Source organism: Pyxicephalus adspersus, chromosome 3 (genome assembly GCF_032062135.1).
Source record: "Pyxicephalus adspersus chromosome 3, UCB_Pads_2.0, whole genome shotgun sequence".
In the NCBI taxonomy this organism is placed as follows: domain Eukaryota; kingdom Metazoa; phylum Chordata; class Amphibia; order Anura; family Pyxicephalidae; genus Pyxicephalus; species Pyxicephalus adspersus.
The window spans coordinates 19,149,234-19,162,452 of record NC_092860.1 but is presented as its reverse complement, the minus strand read 5'-3'; the positions used below and the strand labels follow the sequence as shown (position 1 = coordinate 19,162,452).

The 13,219-nt window shown below is 38.2% G+C and overlaps 1 protein-coding gene across 2 annotated transcripts in view; it reads left to right on the top strand.

Annotated features, from left to right (window-relative positions):
• The first annotated feature begins 783 nt into the window (after positions 1–783).
• The window catches only part of CCNDBP1 (cyclin D1 binding protein 1), a 16,566-nt gene continuing 4,130 nt past the window's right edge, over positions 784–13,219 (top strand). Inside the window, exons 1-9 of one of the 2 annotated variants that reach the window (XM_072403770.1) lie at positions 784–913; positions 5,073–5,126; positions 7,685–7,764; positions 9,221–9,302; positions 10,203–10,299; positions 10,390–10,463; positions 11,418–11,494; positions 12,306–12,559; positions 13,017–13,077. In XM_072403770.1, the coding sequence (XP_072259871.1) occupies positions 856–913; positions 5,073–5,126; positions 7,685–7,764; positions 9,221–9,302; positions 10,203–10,299; positions 10,390–10,463; positions 11,418–11,494; positions 12,306–12,559; positions 13,017–13,077 (837 nt within the window). In that variant the 5' untranslated portion in view covers positions 784–855. Of the gene's footprint in view, positions 914–1,974; positions 3,794–5,072; positions 5,127–7,684; positions 7,765–9,220; positions 9,303–10,202; positions 10,300–10,389; positions 10,464–11,417; positions 11,495–12,305; positions 12,560–13,016; positions 13,078–13,219 lie in introns of those variants that run through there. The other variant, XM_072403769.1, reaches the window with a different exon arrangement.

The following is a 13,219-nucleotide window of genomic DNA, read 5'->3' as shown; positions in this document are numbered from 1 at the left end:
AAAAAGCTGGATGATTTCTAGAAGCACAGAATATAACTGGGGATTAGAGCTCTAAAGTAAAGATAACAGAGACCGTTAAACCTGGGAACATCCGATTGTCTCATGGAGTCAGGAAGGAATTTTTCCCCTGTTGAAGCAAAGTGTACCATAGTTTTTTCTTTGCCTTCCTCTGGACCAACTATGTCCATGAGGTTTTATATCTGGGATATGTTTATTTCCCTGGTGGTTGAACTTGATAGACTTATGTCTTTATTCAACCTAACCTACTATGTAACATTTTCAGAAAGACACTTCTCTCAGTGACGGAAGAAGATGGCTGCACCCGCTGTCAAGTCCTTGCTTGAAAGAAGGAATTTAGAATGGTGTAGGAGGGATTGATGGCTTTACACCTCTAAAGGTGTTTATTTCATTTTGCTGACAGTTCCACTTAAAGTTTACATTTTAGATTGAATATCGTGCTTTTCTATCACAAAGCCCCCCCATAGCCCCTTATCAGCTAGCTATTTTTATTGACAATACCTTTTGGTCTACAAGAAAAAGCCTGCACAGTTTGGGCATTTTTTTTCTTGAGCTTGGCGGCCATTTTCTTGTAGACCAATAGCACTAATAAAAGACAATTTTGAATAAACCCTATTTTAAAATATTTCCTAAGAATAGTGTAGGACAACCGCTTACCTTTAATAAATCATTGTCCAAATGGTTATGTAATTAATATTTTTGTTTAGTAATGGTAATAGTAAAAGTTCCTTTCTATCCCCTGCTTAAAACTCGATGGTAATAGAAATGACGTGAGGTGTGCCTTATTTAGTCTTCCGACGGGCGGCTGTATTAACAGCACGGTGGTTCCGGGCAAACATGGAGCCGCTTCAGAAGTTGCTGGAGAATCTGCGTGCTGTGCTTGGCAAACTACGAGGCGAGTCCGGGCTCTGATCTCTGTGTTATGTGTTATGGATTCATGGAAAGCAATAGCCGTCTGTAGAGAAGGGGAAGGGGGGTAGGAATTAGACATTATAGGGAGGCAGTGATTAGTGAGCACATGTGTTGGCTGTGCTGCTGTCAGTAATATTATAATCAGCGTTGTCTCTTCCTGTGCCAGATAGCAGGACCCTTCAGGTGTTGGGGGAAACTACAATTCCCAGCATGCCTTGCCTTTTGGACTAGGTATGCTGGGGAAATTATTCAGTGGTGGGATATGTTGGTCCTCTTCTCCTGTGTCACTGTCTGTATCTGTCTGTCATTTCCAGCACCCATTTATTGTACAATGCTGTGTTATATATTGGTGCTCTATAAATACTGTTTATTAATAATAATAATAATAATAATAATAATAATAATAATTGTTCTGGTTGCAACTGTGAAACATGGTATTTCTGTGAACCTTTTGTGAAAGTATGGGAAATGGAGAGAAATACCCTAATGGGGACATGAACAATGAAAAGAACTTTACTCAGGTTCTAATTTCTTGCTAAGGTCACATCTTTGGGGCAGGGGTATGGCCACACCGGGGTCATATGCGTATAAAGCACAGCATTGTTTATAAATATTCCATTTCCTTTCCCAATGTCAGGGTGTTGGAGGCTAACACAGAATAATAAAACTCCACAATAAAAAATAAACAGCAGTCATAGTGTTTTCTGCTGAATGACTGGGTCCCAGGCCCGCAATCACATGGCAAGCTCTCCTCCAATCATTATGCTCGGTTAGCATCACAGTGTTGTGTTTGGTGAAAAGCAAGGCACAATTTTATTGTAGTTTTAATTTTTTTTTTGTTTTTTTACAATATAATAGTATACATAGAAAACAAAATATACACTATCGTATTACAAAACATATAAGCATAGGTAAAATAAATAATAAAGTAAAGAATTTAAGTAAAAATACACATTTACATATACAATAATACAATACCTTGATAAAATTAAAACCCAGTGCGATAAATGATACAAATGTTGTATCTTAGTTGCAAGGCACAATTGATGGGCTGGCGTTTTAGATAAAATTGGGATTTTATTGTTCTGTATCATTAGGAAAATTCTTATTCATTTCCTGTTTCAGAAACACAACAGAAAGTTAGAAGAGAATCCTTAAAAAGTGGACTTTGCATGGACAGGCCAATTTTGGAGCTCCTTTGCCTGACCAAAGCATGTCAGGAAATATAAATGCACAGGTCATGCATACATATTGCCATCACGATATCCATTGGGAGATTCCCCGTCTATTTGTACTGGTGAAATGTAATGGGGGAATTGTGATGTTTTAGAGTGCTCCCCAGAACAAGAGGTAAAAGAAAATATTCCACCTGTTCCAGGGACAACAAACAAAGTGTCACCCCTTCCTTCTTGCTAAAACAATGTTATCTGTTGGGCAAAAAGATGGATTACAGATTCCCTCTTCCCACCTTCTTTAGTGTGATGCCATCATTTTGCTGACTAGATTTTGGGGAATTCCTATGAGTTCTGAATTCACCAGATGCTGGAGCACAGTCCAGGGCCATCTCAATAATATTAATATTAAATAGGGGATGGAAATGATAGATACAAACCATGACACTGGAGGAGGTGAGGACCCTGCCATGAAGAGCTTACGATCTAAGAGATGGGCTACTCCACATTATTTGGAATCTTGCCAAAAGTAGTGGGTACATGTCAGTGGTTGGTTTATTATCTAATCCTCTCACCCCAACTCTAAATCTATTCCTAATTTCAGCAAAGGGGAGAGGGGCCAAATTTCAGATCCGTTGGTGGCATGTTAAGTAAGACACTGCTATGAACGCATCTCCTGATTATGCCCCAGCATAGTCACCCTACCACAGGTTCCCCAAATGTGTGTCAGTGTAGCTGCTACATCAATTCCCTTATCTTCTGATCAGAGGGTTCAGATATTTTTTAGGGGCGACATAAATCTTGTTTTTCTCATGAATTACTGCTCTTATTGGTATCAGTTATCTTCACTTCCAGCCTGGCACTGCATGTTTTATACCTTTACAATGGGCAGGCTTGTCAACAGGAACCCCAAGGTGTTTACTTGTAGTGCAAGCCCTAGTGGAAAATAAACAAGTCCCTGTAGCTTGAGTTGAATATAAGGGATGCTCCCACTGGTTTCCACTACTTAAGTGGCCAGGTCTGAGCACAAAGTGAACCTAAACTCGGAATGTTTACTTTACTTTAAATAAAAGGGTTGTCTACCTTTTAAAGTAAAAACTGCAAGACCCTTTCCTTTTAAAAAAAAAAAAAAAAAGCACCGCCAGTGCTCAACCTAGGAATTTTTTTGAGCCGGGTAGGAAGAAATTGTAGGCGGGTGGCATCCCCTGTATTGTGACCCAACTCTTCAGTAGCCACATAAAAACAGCTGGGTGGTTACTGAAAAGTGCCGTGTGGTGCGCCCAGCTAAAAGGGGCTGGGGAGAACACTGACCGCCCTCTTAACTCTCGATCGCCTGGGTGATCAAGAATTAATGTGAGCGCAGAGCCTCCAGGAATACCTACGCCACGCATCCCGGGAGGCTCTTGACTGCTCCTTCTGTGTATGCCTGAGCATGACGGAGCCCTTTCATCAATAGGGAAAAAATTGCCCATCTCATGCGTGCGCAGTGTGATTGGCAAGTGTTTTCCTAATCTACGTCGCCCGATCTCCTACTTTCACAGTGCGAGATTGGGTGACATAGGAAGAAGAACACAGAAAAAGAGAGGAGAAGATGGCGCTCCCTCTGTGCTGGGCCGAAGACAGATACCGTGACGATGCGGGACCCTATGGAAGAAACCTCCTGATGGATAGACTGATGTGTGGGATTGAAGGTAAGTGTGGCTTTATTGTTTTGGGTTTACTTTCAACGAAAGTTTTCCGCTATATAGGGTTTTTTTGAAGCCTGATGATGGGTAGCGTAATAAATGGAGATAGAAAGTGATCTCCCCCAAGTTGGATGTTAAAGTATATCTCCAGACCATACTTAAAAAGCAGACTTTGCATGGGTTCTAGGTCCACTTTAAGCTCCACTGCCTTACCAAACTACGTCATATACATATAAAAATACAGCTACATGCTGCGTAATTTGTTGGTGCAATATAAATCCTGTTTAATAGTAATATTATAAAACGGGTGGTTGATGTTTGATTATCATAAACTCTTACCTTGAATATCTGATACCTTCAGTTACATTTACTTGTAAATTATCTGAGTTTTAGGACCATCTATAATGTATTTACAAGGCATGACCAGGGCAGCCCGCTTATGCGTCATATAAATGACTATTGGCTATGAATGAGTTAGGGGGATGACAGGGCTCCAGTAGAAACCCTATAAGTTGTCTATATTAAAAATGATAAAGTTTCAAGTTTCCTGAGCACTCTATAGAGATCAGAGGATGCATGCAAAAGAGGTTCTCTTTTTCTTTTAGTATTAAATTGTTACAACATTTTATTTTCATTATAACATTTTCATTTTCTTTGGGTTTGCGTTAAATTGGAAAATAAATTTAACTTTGAAAGTAATTAAGATTACATTGCTTACAGCTTGCCTGGTTAATTCTGATCCTTTGCTTTAATACTGTTCAAATCACTGACCCAGTGGGCCTGATTTACAGTTTCATTGGTGAAGCTGGGTGATCCAGAAAACCAGGAATTAATTTCTTCAAACTCATTTACTTTTTGTTAGCTAATGTTTTCCATTCTGGACCAGATCCATTTCAGGTTTGCTGGATCACTCGGCTTCACTGATAACTGTATCCTCTCCAGCCTTGGAGAGCTTTAATAAATCAGGTGCAGTATGAGAGGTAGCTTAGGAGTTTGCTAATTGCAGTGCATGCTTGTTACAGGTGCATGACTGGACTTACTGAAACAGATCAGCTTTACATCCAGACGATGGCGATTACTATTTTTTGCAATGAGTTTAGAAATGGCAGCTTACATCTTCTCCTATTGGGAGGTCCAGTTTAAGGGGCCATTAACTCCCTATAAGCCTAAAGCTTGTGAAATCCAGTGCACATTGCACTTCAGGCTTACAAGCTGTTGTCTTTATGAATTGAGTTACTGGCAGCAGATATTAATCCTGAAAATTTGTGTGTTTCTTCTTGTGCAGATGGAGAATCCAGTGAAGGCAGCAACTTTAATCCGCAGTTCTGGGAAACCCTGGGTAAGAAATGGTGGGCTTTGGGTATATACACCAGCGGTTGCCAACTGATGGTGTCCAGACCATATCCCCTGAATGGATGGCAGGCTTAGGGGGGTGGGCGTTTCGTGTCTCTGGGTTCAACCCATTCACTCTCCCATCTCAGGCTCAGACCAGAGATGGGAGAGTGGGTGGGTTCTGGCATCATGACTTCACTCTGGGGGAAGGTTTCTTGCCCTTTGAATGACACATGGCTCCCTGTGCATGTGCGGTCCAGAGTCCGTACATTTAGTGAGCTCAAAAAGGTTGGCGACCACTGATACACCATAGAACATGGGTTGTAGTTGTGTTTCTATTGGGCATGAGCGTGTGTTGGCATATTATCCAATATTATAGGTAGGCAGTTGTGTATTTGCTTTTTTGAATATAAAAAGCTTAGTCCTTTCTCAAACTTTTTTTTTTTTTTTTTTTTTTTGAGGAACCTCTTAATATAATTTTCAGGTCTCGGGGAACCTCTGCTAAATCCAATTGATTAGGAGTAAGTTAGTGGGGGAAAAAAACTCCTAAATTGTTTTAATGAAGCCTCCACTTCCTTGGAGTGGTGGCTGAATACCAACTTGATAGACCTAAAATTAAACTAAACACTAAAATAAAACTTAAAGCAGCCATACAGTTGGCTATACCAAGAGGTGTTGGTCCCAGAACTATGCAGGTGTTATTGGGTCTTCAGCTACAGTTTGAGAATACCCCAGCAACCTTTGGAGGATTCCACAGAACCTTGGTTGAAAATGGTTGATGTAGGATGGGGGTTGTAGTTTACTGGAGTAGTCTGTACCACGCTTATAGGATAATTATTTGAATAAGACTGCAGAGTCCTCAGGGAGTAACAAACGTATCAAGGTTGTATAACAAAGCACAATATATTTATTGGGCCAAAAGAGAGCAAATCAGAAAGTTAATTTTAAGGGATTATATTCTTTTCTTAAAGTGTACCTAAACTCAGAAATTTGACATAAAAGGGTAGACAGCCCTTTCGGGTTAGGTAAATTTTTTTTTTTTTTAAAAAAGAGTGCAACACCGCCCCCTAATTCTCAATCGCCTCGGACTGCCCTGCGGAATTGAAGGTGGGTGGACTCGTGTAGGAATTATTGGTTAATACAATTATTAAAATTCTATTAATTTGACTTTAAAAGCATGTTATTAGTCTGGTTTTTATAGTGTAGTGTGTCCCATACAGAATCATGCTTTAAGCCAGCCTGTTACTTGCTATTACAAGGTGAAGGAAAACTTTTGTATCTCCTTAATAGTCTGAGAGACAGGTTTACTTTAAAAGTAACCTGTACTGAGAGAGACACACACATTTTCTCTTGCTTAACACATCCTAGTTGCCTGACTTTAGTGCCCCCTAAACCACATAACCCAAATTAATCTGCAACAAACAACTCAAAACACAACCAATGTAAAACAACAAGGCTGGAAGGTAGAACCTGCAGATTTAATTAAATGATTTGCAATGTCAACACACACTGATAACTAATAACATTAAATAATAAAATCACAAAGAATATTTCTTTTGGGGGTATTGCAGATATGTGATGGGAGAACATTTAAGGGAAAATGTACAAATATGGGTTTTCACAAATCTGAATGGTGCTGCATAAAAAAATATTTGGGCAGCACAGTGGTTCAGGGGTTAGCACTCCGGCCTTTGCAGCGCTAGGTGACCAAAGGGCATCTAATGTATTGTATATACTCTGATATCAGGTGATTTCAACACATGTTTACCTGTTCTGCACCACTCCACATATTGGAAATTTAGGATCAAATAATACTGCAATGTATAAAATAGTATGTGAAATAAAATGATCTATAAAAACCTTTTCTCATAATAGGAATAGATAAGTGATTATTGGTATAGTACAAACTGTGTTGCCATAAATGAACATACATTCTTACAGTCACCATTGACAGCCATATTGCATCATTTATCACACCCAGAATATATATTTAGAGTTTCAATGGCTACAGAAGTGACCAAGATAAGACAGGTTTGGGTGTTGACACCAGTGTGTAAAGCTCAGATAGCGATTGTAGAGGAAGAAAAAGCTGCTTAATTTGCTTTTATACCTTGAGGGACAAGTTGCCAAATATATATTTTAAAACAAGCATAATTTCTTCTATATATCTCTTAAAGGAGAACCCAAGTGAGACCTCCCATTAAAACTAAGGACCAATACTGTAGGGTGAGATCAGGCCAGGGTTTGTACGGAAAGAATTTAGGTTTGCATATAACTGTTTAAACATCTTTATATCTAGATGCGCTAAACCATTGCAAATACAAAGCCAAGCTGACTGTGATCACTTTTACAAGGGTTAGTACATGAGAAGTCAACTGAGTGTAGGAAATATATCTCTCCATGCCATCATACTATTATATTTAGTTTATCTTTTCATAATATAAGCTGAACAAAACTCGCACATACAGCATTCAAAAAGTTTATATGCCACGTTGTTTTTTGTCACGTCTTTCTACAAATTCTGTAGGTTTGGTTTTTTATGTTTTGTTTTTTTTTTCTTCTCAGGACAAGCATTTAAAGCCACTTCTCAAGAGGCCACGAAAATTAGTCTGGCTTACTCCAAACCTCCATTGCCATCTGAAGAGGTGTGTATGATGGTAATACAATAGAATTCACTGTGCATAGGTAGTACTTGTGTTAGCTCTATCAAATATTACACAAATTCTGCTGTGACAGTACTGATACGAGATCAAGTATACATTGCTAAGACTCTTTTGGATCAGCACTCATAGGGGTCTATGTATAAAGCAGTGAATCTGGTGTTCAATGGCACATTCCCTGGTGGAGAATCAATTACTGTGAATGAAACACTTGAACCTTGAAGACTATCTGGTGGAGAATCCTTCAGGTCCATATGTTTTATTCTTAGTCAGTATTTATTCCTTTATAAATAGACCCCTTAGTGCCATACTGATTATCTACCATACATTACCTAGATATACTGATTTAGTAATTGTATTAGATCTGCCATGCATTGCTCATACTATAATGGTGTAAAACTCATAATATTGTACACCTAATACATCTACCAAATACTGGACAGACTCTACTGGTGTTCATTATATAGGTACTATACATTACCCAGACGCCATAGGAGTAAAATTCCTATTGGGCAATGTATTACATTTGCTCTACTGGTTTAGCATTCCTATTCGACCTACCATGCATTAACCACACTCTACTGGTTTATCACTCATAAGAAAACTATATTACAATTACAAACTATTAAAACTATATTACAATTACCCAGAAGCTTCTTGTGGAACACAAAATAAAACTAGCTTACCCAGATTTTGGATGACCGCCCTCCTGTTGATTCAACCTCTTGTTAACTCTGCACGCGCAGCTCTCATAATAAAAGGTCTACCACACATTGTTTGGCCTCCACAGATGCAACACTTATACCTAATCTACCATATATATTTTAGACTTTTTTAGTGCAGCATCCATCCCATATCTGCCATATTGACCATACATTACTAAGTTCTACTGCTGTAGCACTTGTTTTGTACCTACTATTCATTACCTACATATTACTGATAGAGCTTTCATATAAGAACTACCCAGGAGCTATTGGTGTAACATTCATCCTGTGTCCAGCATACATTACATTGGGAGGCATCACTCGGATGGAATCAAGCATATATTACTCCTAATCCAAATTACTCTTGATGTTATTTGGATTCCAATGTTGCAGCAGTCATACAAGATCCACCATATATTGCCCACATTTTGCTGGTGCAGCAATTTAGAATTCCCATTAGTTTGATGGTGCAGAACTTTTTTTTTGAACCACAATATATTACCATACTCTTTTAGTGGATCCACCACACATAAACAACACTACAGTGAAAGCAATTATCCTAGTTTTGTCCTAGTATTACCCAGACTTTAGGCTTCCCATAGATGTACATTTTCCTGGCAAAGTTATTGTCAGACCTACCACAAATCCTCTATTGATGCTGATTTACTATAGGTTATAGATAGCATGTCACATCCTTCGTGCAATACACTAACTATACTTATTTTTCTTTTTTCCAGGACTGTCAAAAGTTAAGTGATGGACTTCTCAATGCTATTTTGGCAACTTCAACATTATACTACTCACTTCCCAAAAAACAAGGTGAGCAGTATATCACATTGTCCCTACAAGTGACCTCATAAAGGTCTGTTGCAAATGGTGGCCATTGCCATAAAGGCTGTCAATGTGTAGATTTAGAATGGTGACACAAATGACAATCCTGATATACTTCCTATTCTCTTACAGGGACGTTTTGACATTTTTCTTACATTACTAGACTGCTTTAATATGCATCTGTCTAAGATAGAATATCTCCTAACATAAAACTTATAATCCCCATTCCAAAATGTGTTTGTTCTCCAGTTCACTCTGCCTATAAAAGTGATGTAGTTGGCAGTAGCTTGGATGTGTGACTTCTTGTCTTGTGCATGAACAGCAAGGATACATGTATATGCTATTCATACTTAAAAGTTCAGATGAAAACATAGCGATGGCATAGGATCAAGGTCAATTTGGGTGCAAGCCAACTAACCTAACTGCATGTTTTTGGAATGTGTAAGGAGTACCCAGAGGAAACCAAAGCAAACATGGGGAGATTATGGAATTCCATGCAGATAGTGACCTGGTGAGATTCAAACCTGGGACCTAGCACTGCGGGGGCCAGAGTGCTAACCTCTGACTTAGCATACCACCCAAATACTTGCATAAAAGTGGAACTATACTTTTGGATAAATATTGGAAAATTAGAGCCTATATAAACCTTTTACTGCCATCTGTGTCCTAGTAGGCAAATTTCCCTCACATCCTGTCTCAGTGACATCATAATTACCTGACGGACATCTTAAGCCTTCCCCACTACTAAATTTTGCTACTTGTTTATGCAGTTTTTTGTTCTAGTTCACAGATATGCAATTTCCTTTTGCTGGAGCACAGAGAGAGGTTCTTTTCTTCATTTTAACCAAAACTGTATGGCCCAGTATAATGTATTTTTATTGTGTGCAGGTATAACACTTCGAAAGACAATAAGAGAGGCTGTTGCAGATGTAATTGAGGGCACCATGCAACTCATAGAAGTAATTTTAAATTCTCGAATACAAAGGTATTATGTGAAATCTGCCAATATCATTTACTCTGTCTGGTGTGTATTATTTATTGGTTATACATAGCTTTTTATTATTCTCACTTTTAGTTTATCACAGGCACAGCTGGTATCCACAGGTAGTGTGTGGGAGGCTTGTGACCAGTTTGAACAACTTCCAAAAGGTAACTCGCTTTGTTTTATGTTTTACATAAAAGCTGTTATACATCATTTGTTTTATTTACCTTCAGATAAGATTCTTTTTTAAATCCAGTTACTGGTTTAATACATGGCATGTGCACTGAAATAACATGACTGGTGCTCATGTTGCTGGAGATAGTATTGCACTTAGGTGAGCTTAAAATGATCAGTGTTTGATGCACTGCACACACATCCCATACTAATGAAATTACTGGTATACCGCTTAATAAGAACTGCACTACCCTCCCTTTCTGGTCCTGCATTGAGAATTACAAGTCTGCATAACAGTGAAGTGAATTTAAGTCAAGAGACAAAACCAGAAGCATGCTGCAACTGTCCTAGAGAAAATTCTCCAGCCTAGCTGCATACATACTTTAGTAGTATAGTTCACAAGTGCTAAGGAGGTACACCCGTACTTTGCACATGTCCTGATAAGTTGCATTACACTGCATTTGCAGTTTTCCATAAAGTTCGGTTTTATATGGTTTTTTCTTTCTATTTATCACAAAAGTACATACAAATTACAGCCTAAACTGTATAAATATTTGTCAATGCAGAGAATGGTACCAATGGCATCTGTGAATGTTTCTAAGTTCAGAATTAGGGTTTCACTTTTAGTTTATCATCTTGAAATACAAGCTTTAATTTAAAATGTTAAACAGGGATAGACAGTAGTTAGAGTTTATTAACTGTAACAGTTTGCAGTATTCTCCCCAGAATTTTTTAGCTTTAAGCTAGGTGGTGCATCCAGCTAAAATAGGCTGGGGAGAATACAAAGCTTAGTGAATTGCTTCAAGAATGGGTTTGTTATCTAATATTCAACTTTTGTTGATGACCTGAGTACACTCAGTTTACAAATTTGCATTCAGGTCTGGTATGTTTGCACAGCATTGTACATGTGCAGTCCCAAAACTGTTCCCGATTTCGTATATTGACAGATAACCATGCTGCTGTAGTATCTATTGTATCTGGATATCTGGGTGTAGTCAAGGATGCCCTAGAAGAGATGGAACAGGTAAGATCCATTTCATAAACAATCAATAGAAATCCCCCACATCCCTAATAAAGCCCATATGGTAAAATAATTACCTATTTTCTTGTTTCCAAGTTTTTTTTCCTGCCCAAATTTTGCAAGGAAAACACTCTAGCTGGGTCAGTTTGCGAGTTTGTTTACACGCTGCAGCCCCTTTCATTTCTTTGGATTGCTCTAACTTATTGCAGCCTTTAGCCATCCAGTTTAGACCATGCATAGGAATATATGGGATATGGAGCTGCACACAGCATTTTAAATGACCAGAGAGGTCTTGTATAGGATACTGTAATGATTTTAAGTCTGTTTTTATTGTAAATTTATTTTTATGAATTTACATTTTTAAACCGATTACTTTTATAACCTGTAGCTTTTACCTAATTAAAGCCATTAAAATGTAACAAAAATCTAGAGCATTGTGGGTTAGGTAAGGCAGACATCACTAAATTCCTGTCTTTTGGCTTGTTTTGCCTGATAAAAACATTGATAGGAGCCTTACAATAAAGGGTTAAGTCACTGCCCTGACACTTTTATATATGAAGGTACATTTCAGCTTGAGCAATGGTTTTAGTGATTTGGTATGGACAAGGTAAATATGAGCAGATAGGGGGTAGGCTTGGGCAATGTAGGTATAAACAGGTGAATTGCTATTAATGGAATCATCCAATATTTACTGTGTCAACACACTGACAAATAAATATTGGTATAATCTCTAAAAAGAAAAAGGACTGTGAGCTTCCGTAATCTGACTATTTTATGCTCTGAGAATTACGCCTAACACTATGTAATGTGACAGGCTCTGGCAGGAGGTGAGGACCCTTTCAGTGATGTCCTAGAAGATGATATAACAGGTGCTCGTGGAAACCAAGATACTTACTGGTCTGAGGCAGACCGCAGGCTTATAGCTCCATGTTTGGGCCTTATGAAGGCCTCTAAAGCCTGTCTGAAGAAGGTGCTGGGTGCCATGAAGACTCATGGGAAAGTGGAAACAGCAGATCAGGTGGCACAGCTGGACGACTTGGCTGATATTACACAGGAAGTGAGCCCCAGGTATGCACTTATAAATAATTATATTTGTAATGGTATTTATAAAGGCACCCACACATTGTAAGTTTTGCATAAAAGTATTTTAGTCTATTTTCTCACCATTTAATAAATCCTTTTTTTGGTAGTTGATTAATAAATTACTTTTAGCATATTCCTTATATGGATTTTCATTGTTCTTCCTTTATGTCCACCCCTACCATTATGCTAGTTCATTTACATGTACAACTTTCAAAGGGCATATGAACTCTGGAACTTGAGCCTTCTGTCATATCACACTACAGATATAATACTATGAGGCCTAAGGCATGTGAATGCCTAGGCAAAGGAATTCAAGACATGAACATGTCTTAATGCCCCTTTAAAGATAGCAGATTTCCACTCAATAACTTCAGGTCTTCGTATAATTGACTGATTTTCCTTTATTTATAAAATATATATATATATTTTATTTTTTTTACAGCGTGGATGAATTGGCTTTAAGTATGTACCCTCCAATGAACCAAGCTGCTGTTCGCCTTAATGTACGTATCTAACTTCTGATTTAAAATGTATTAAAACTCATTGGTCTTGCTTTTGTATTTGCTTTTTATGTATCTGTCTGCTAATAAGCCATGCTTTAAGCTACGTACACACTTCCAATTATTATCGTTAGAAAACGAACGA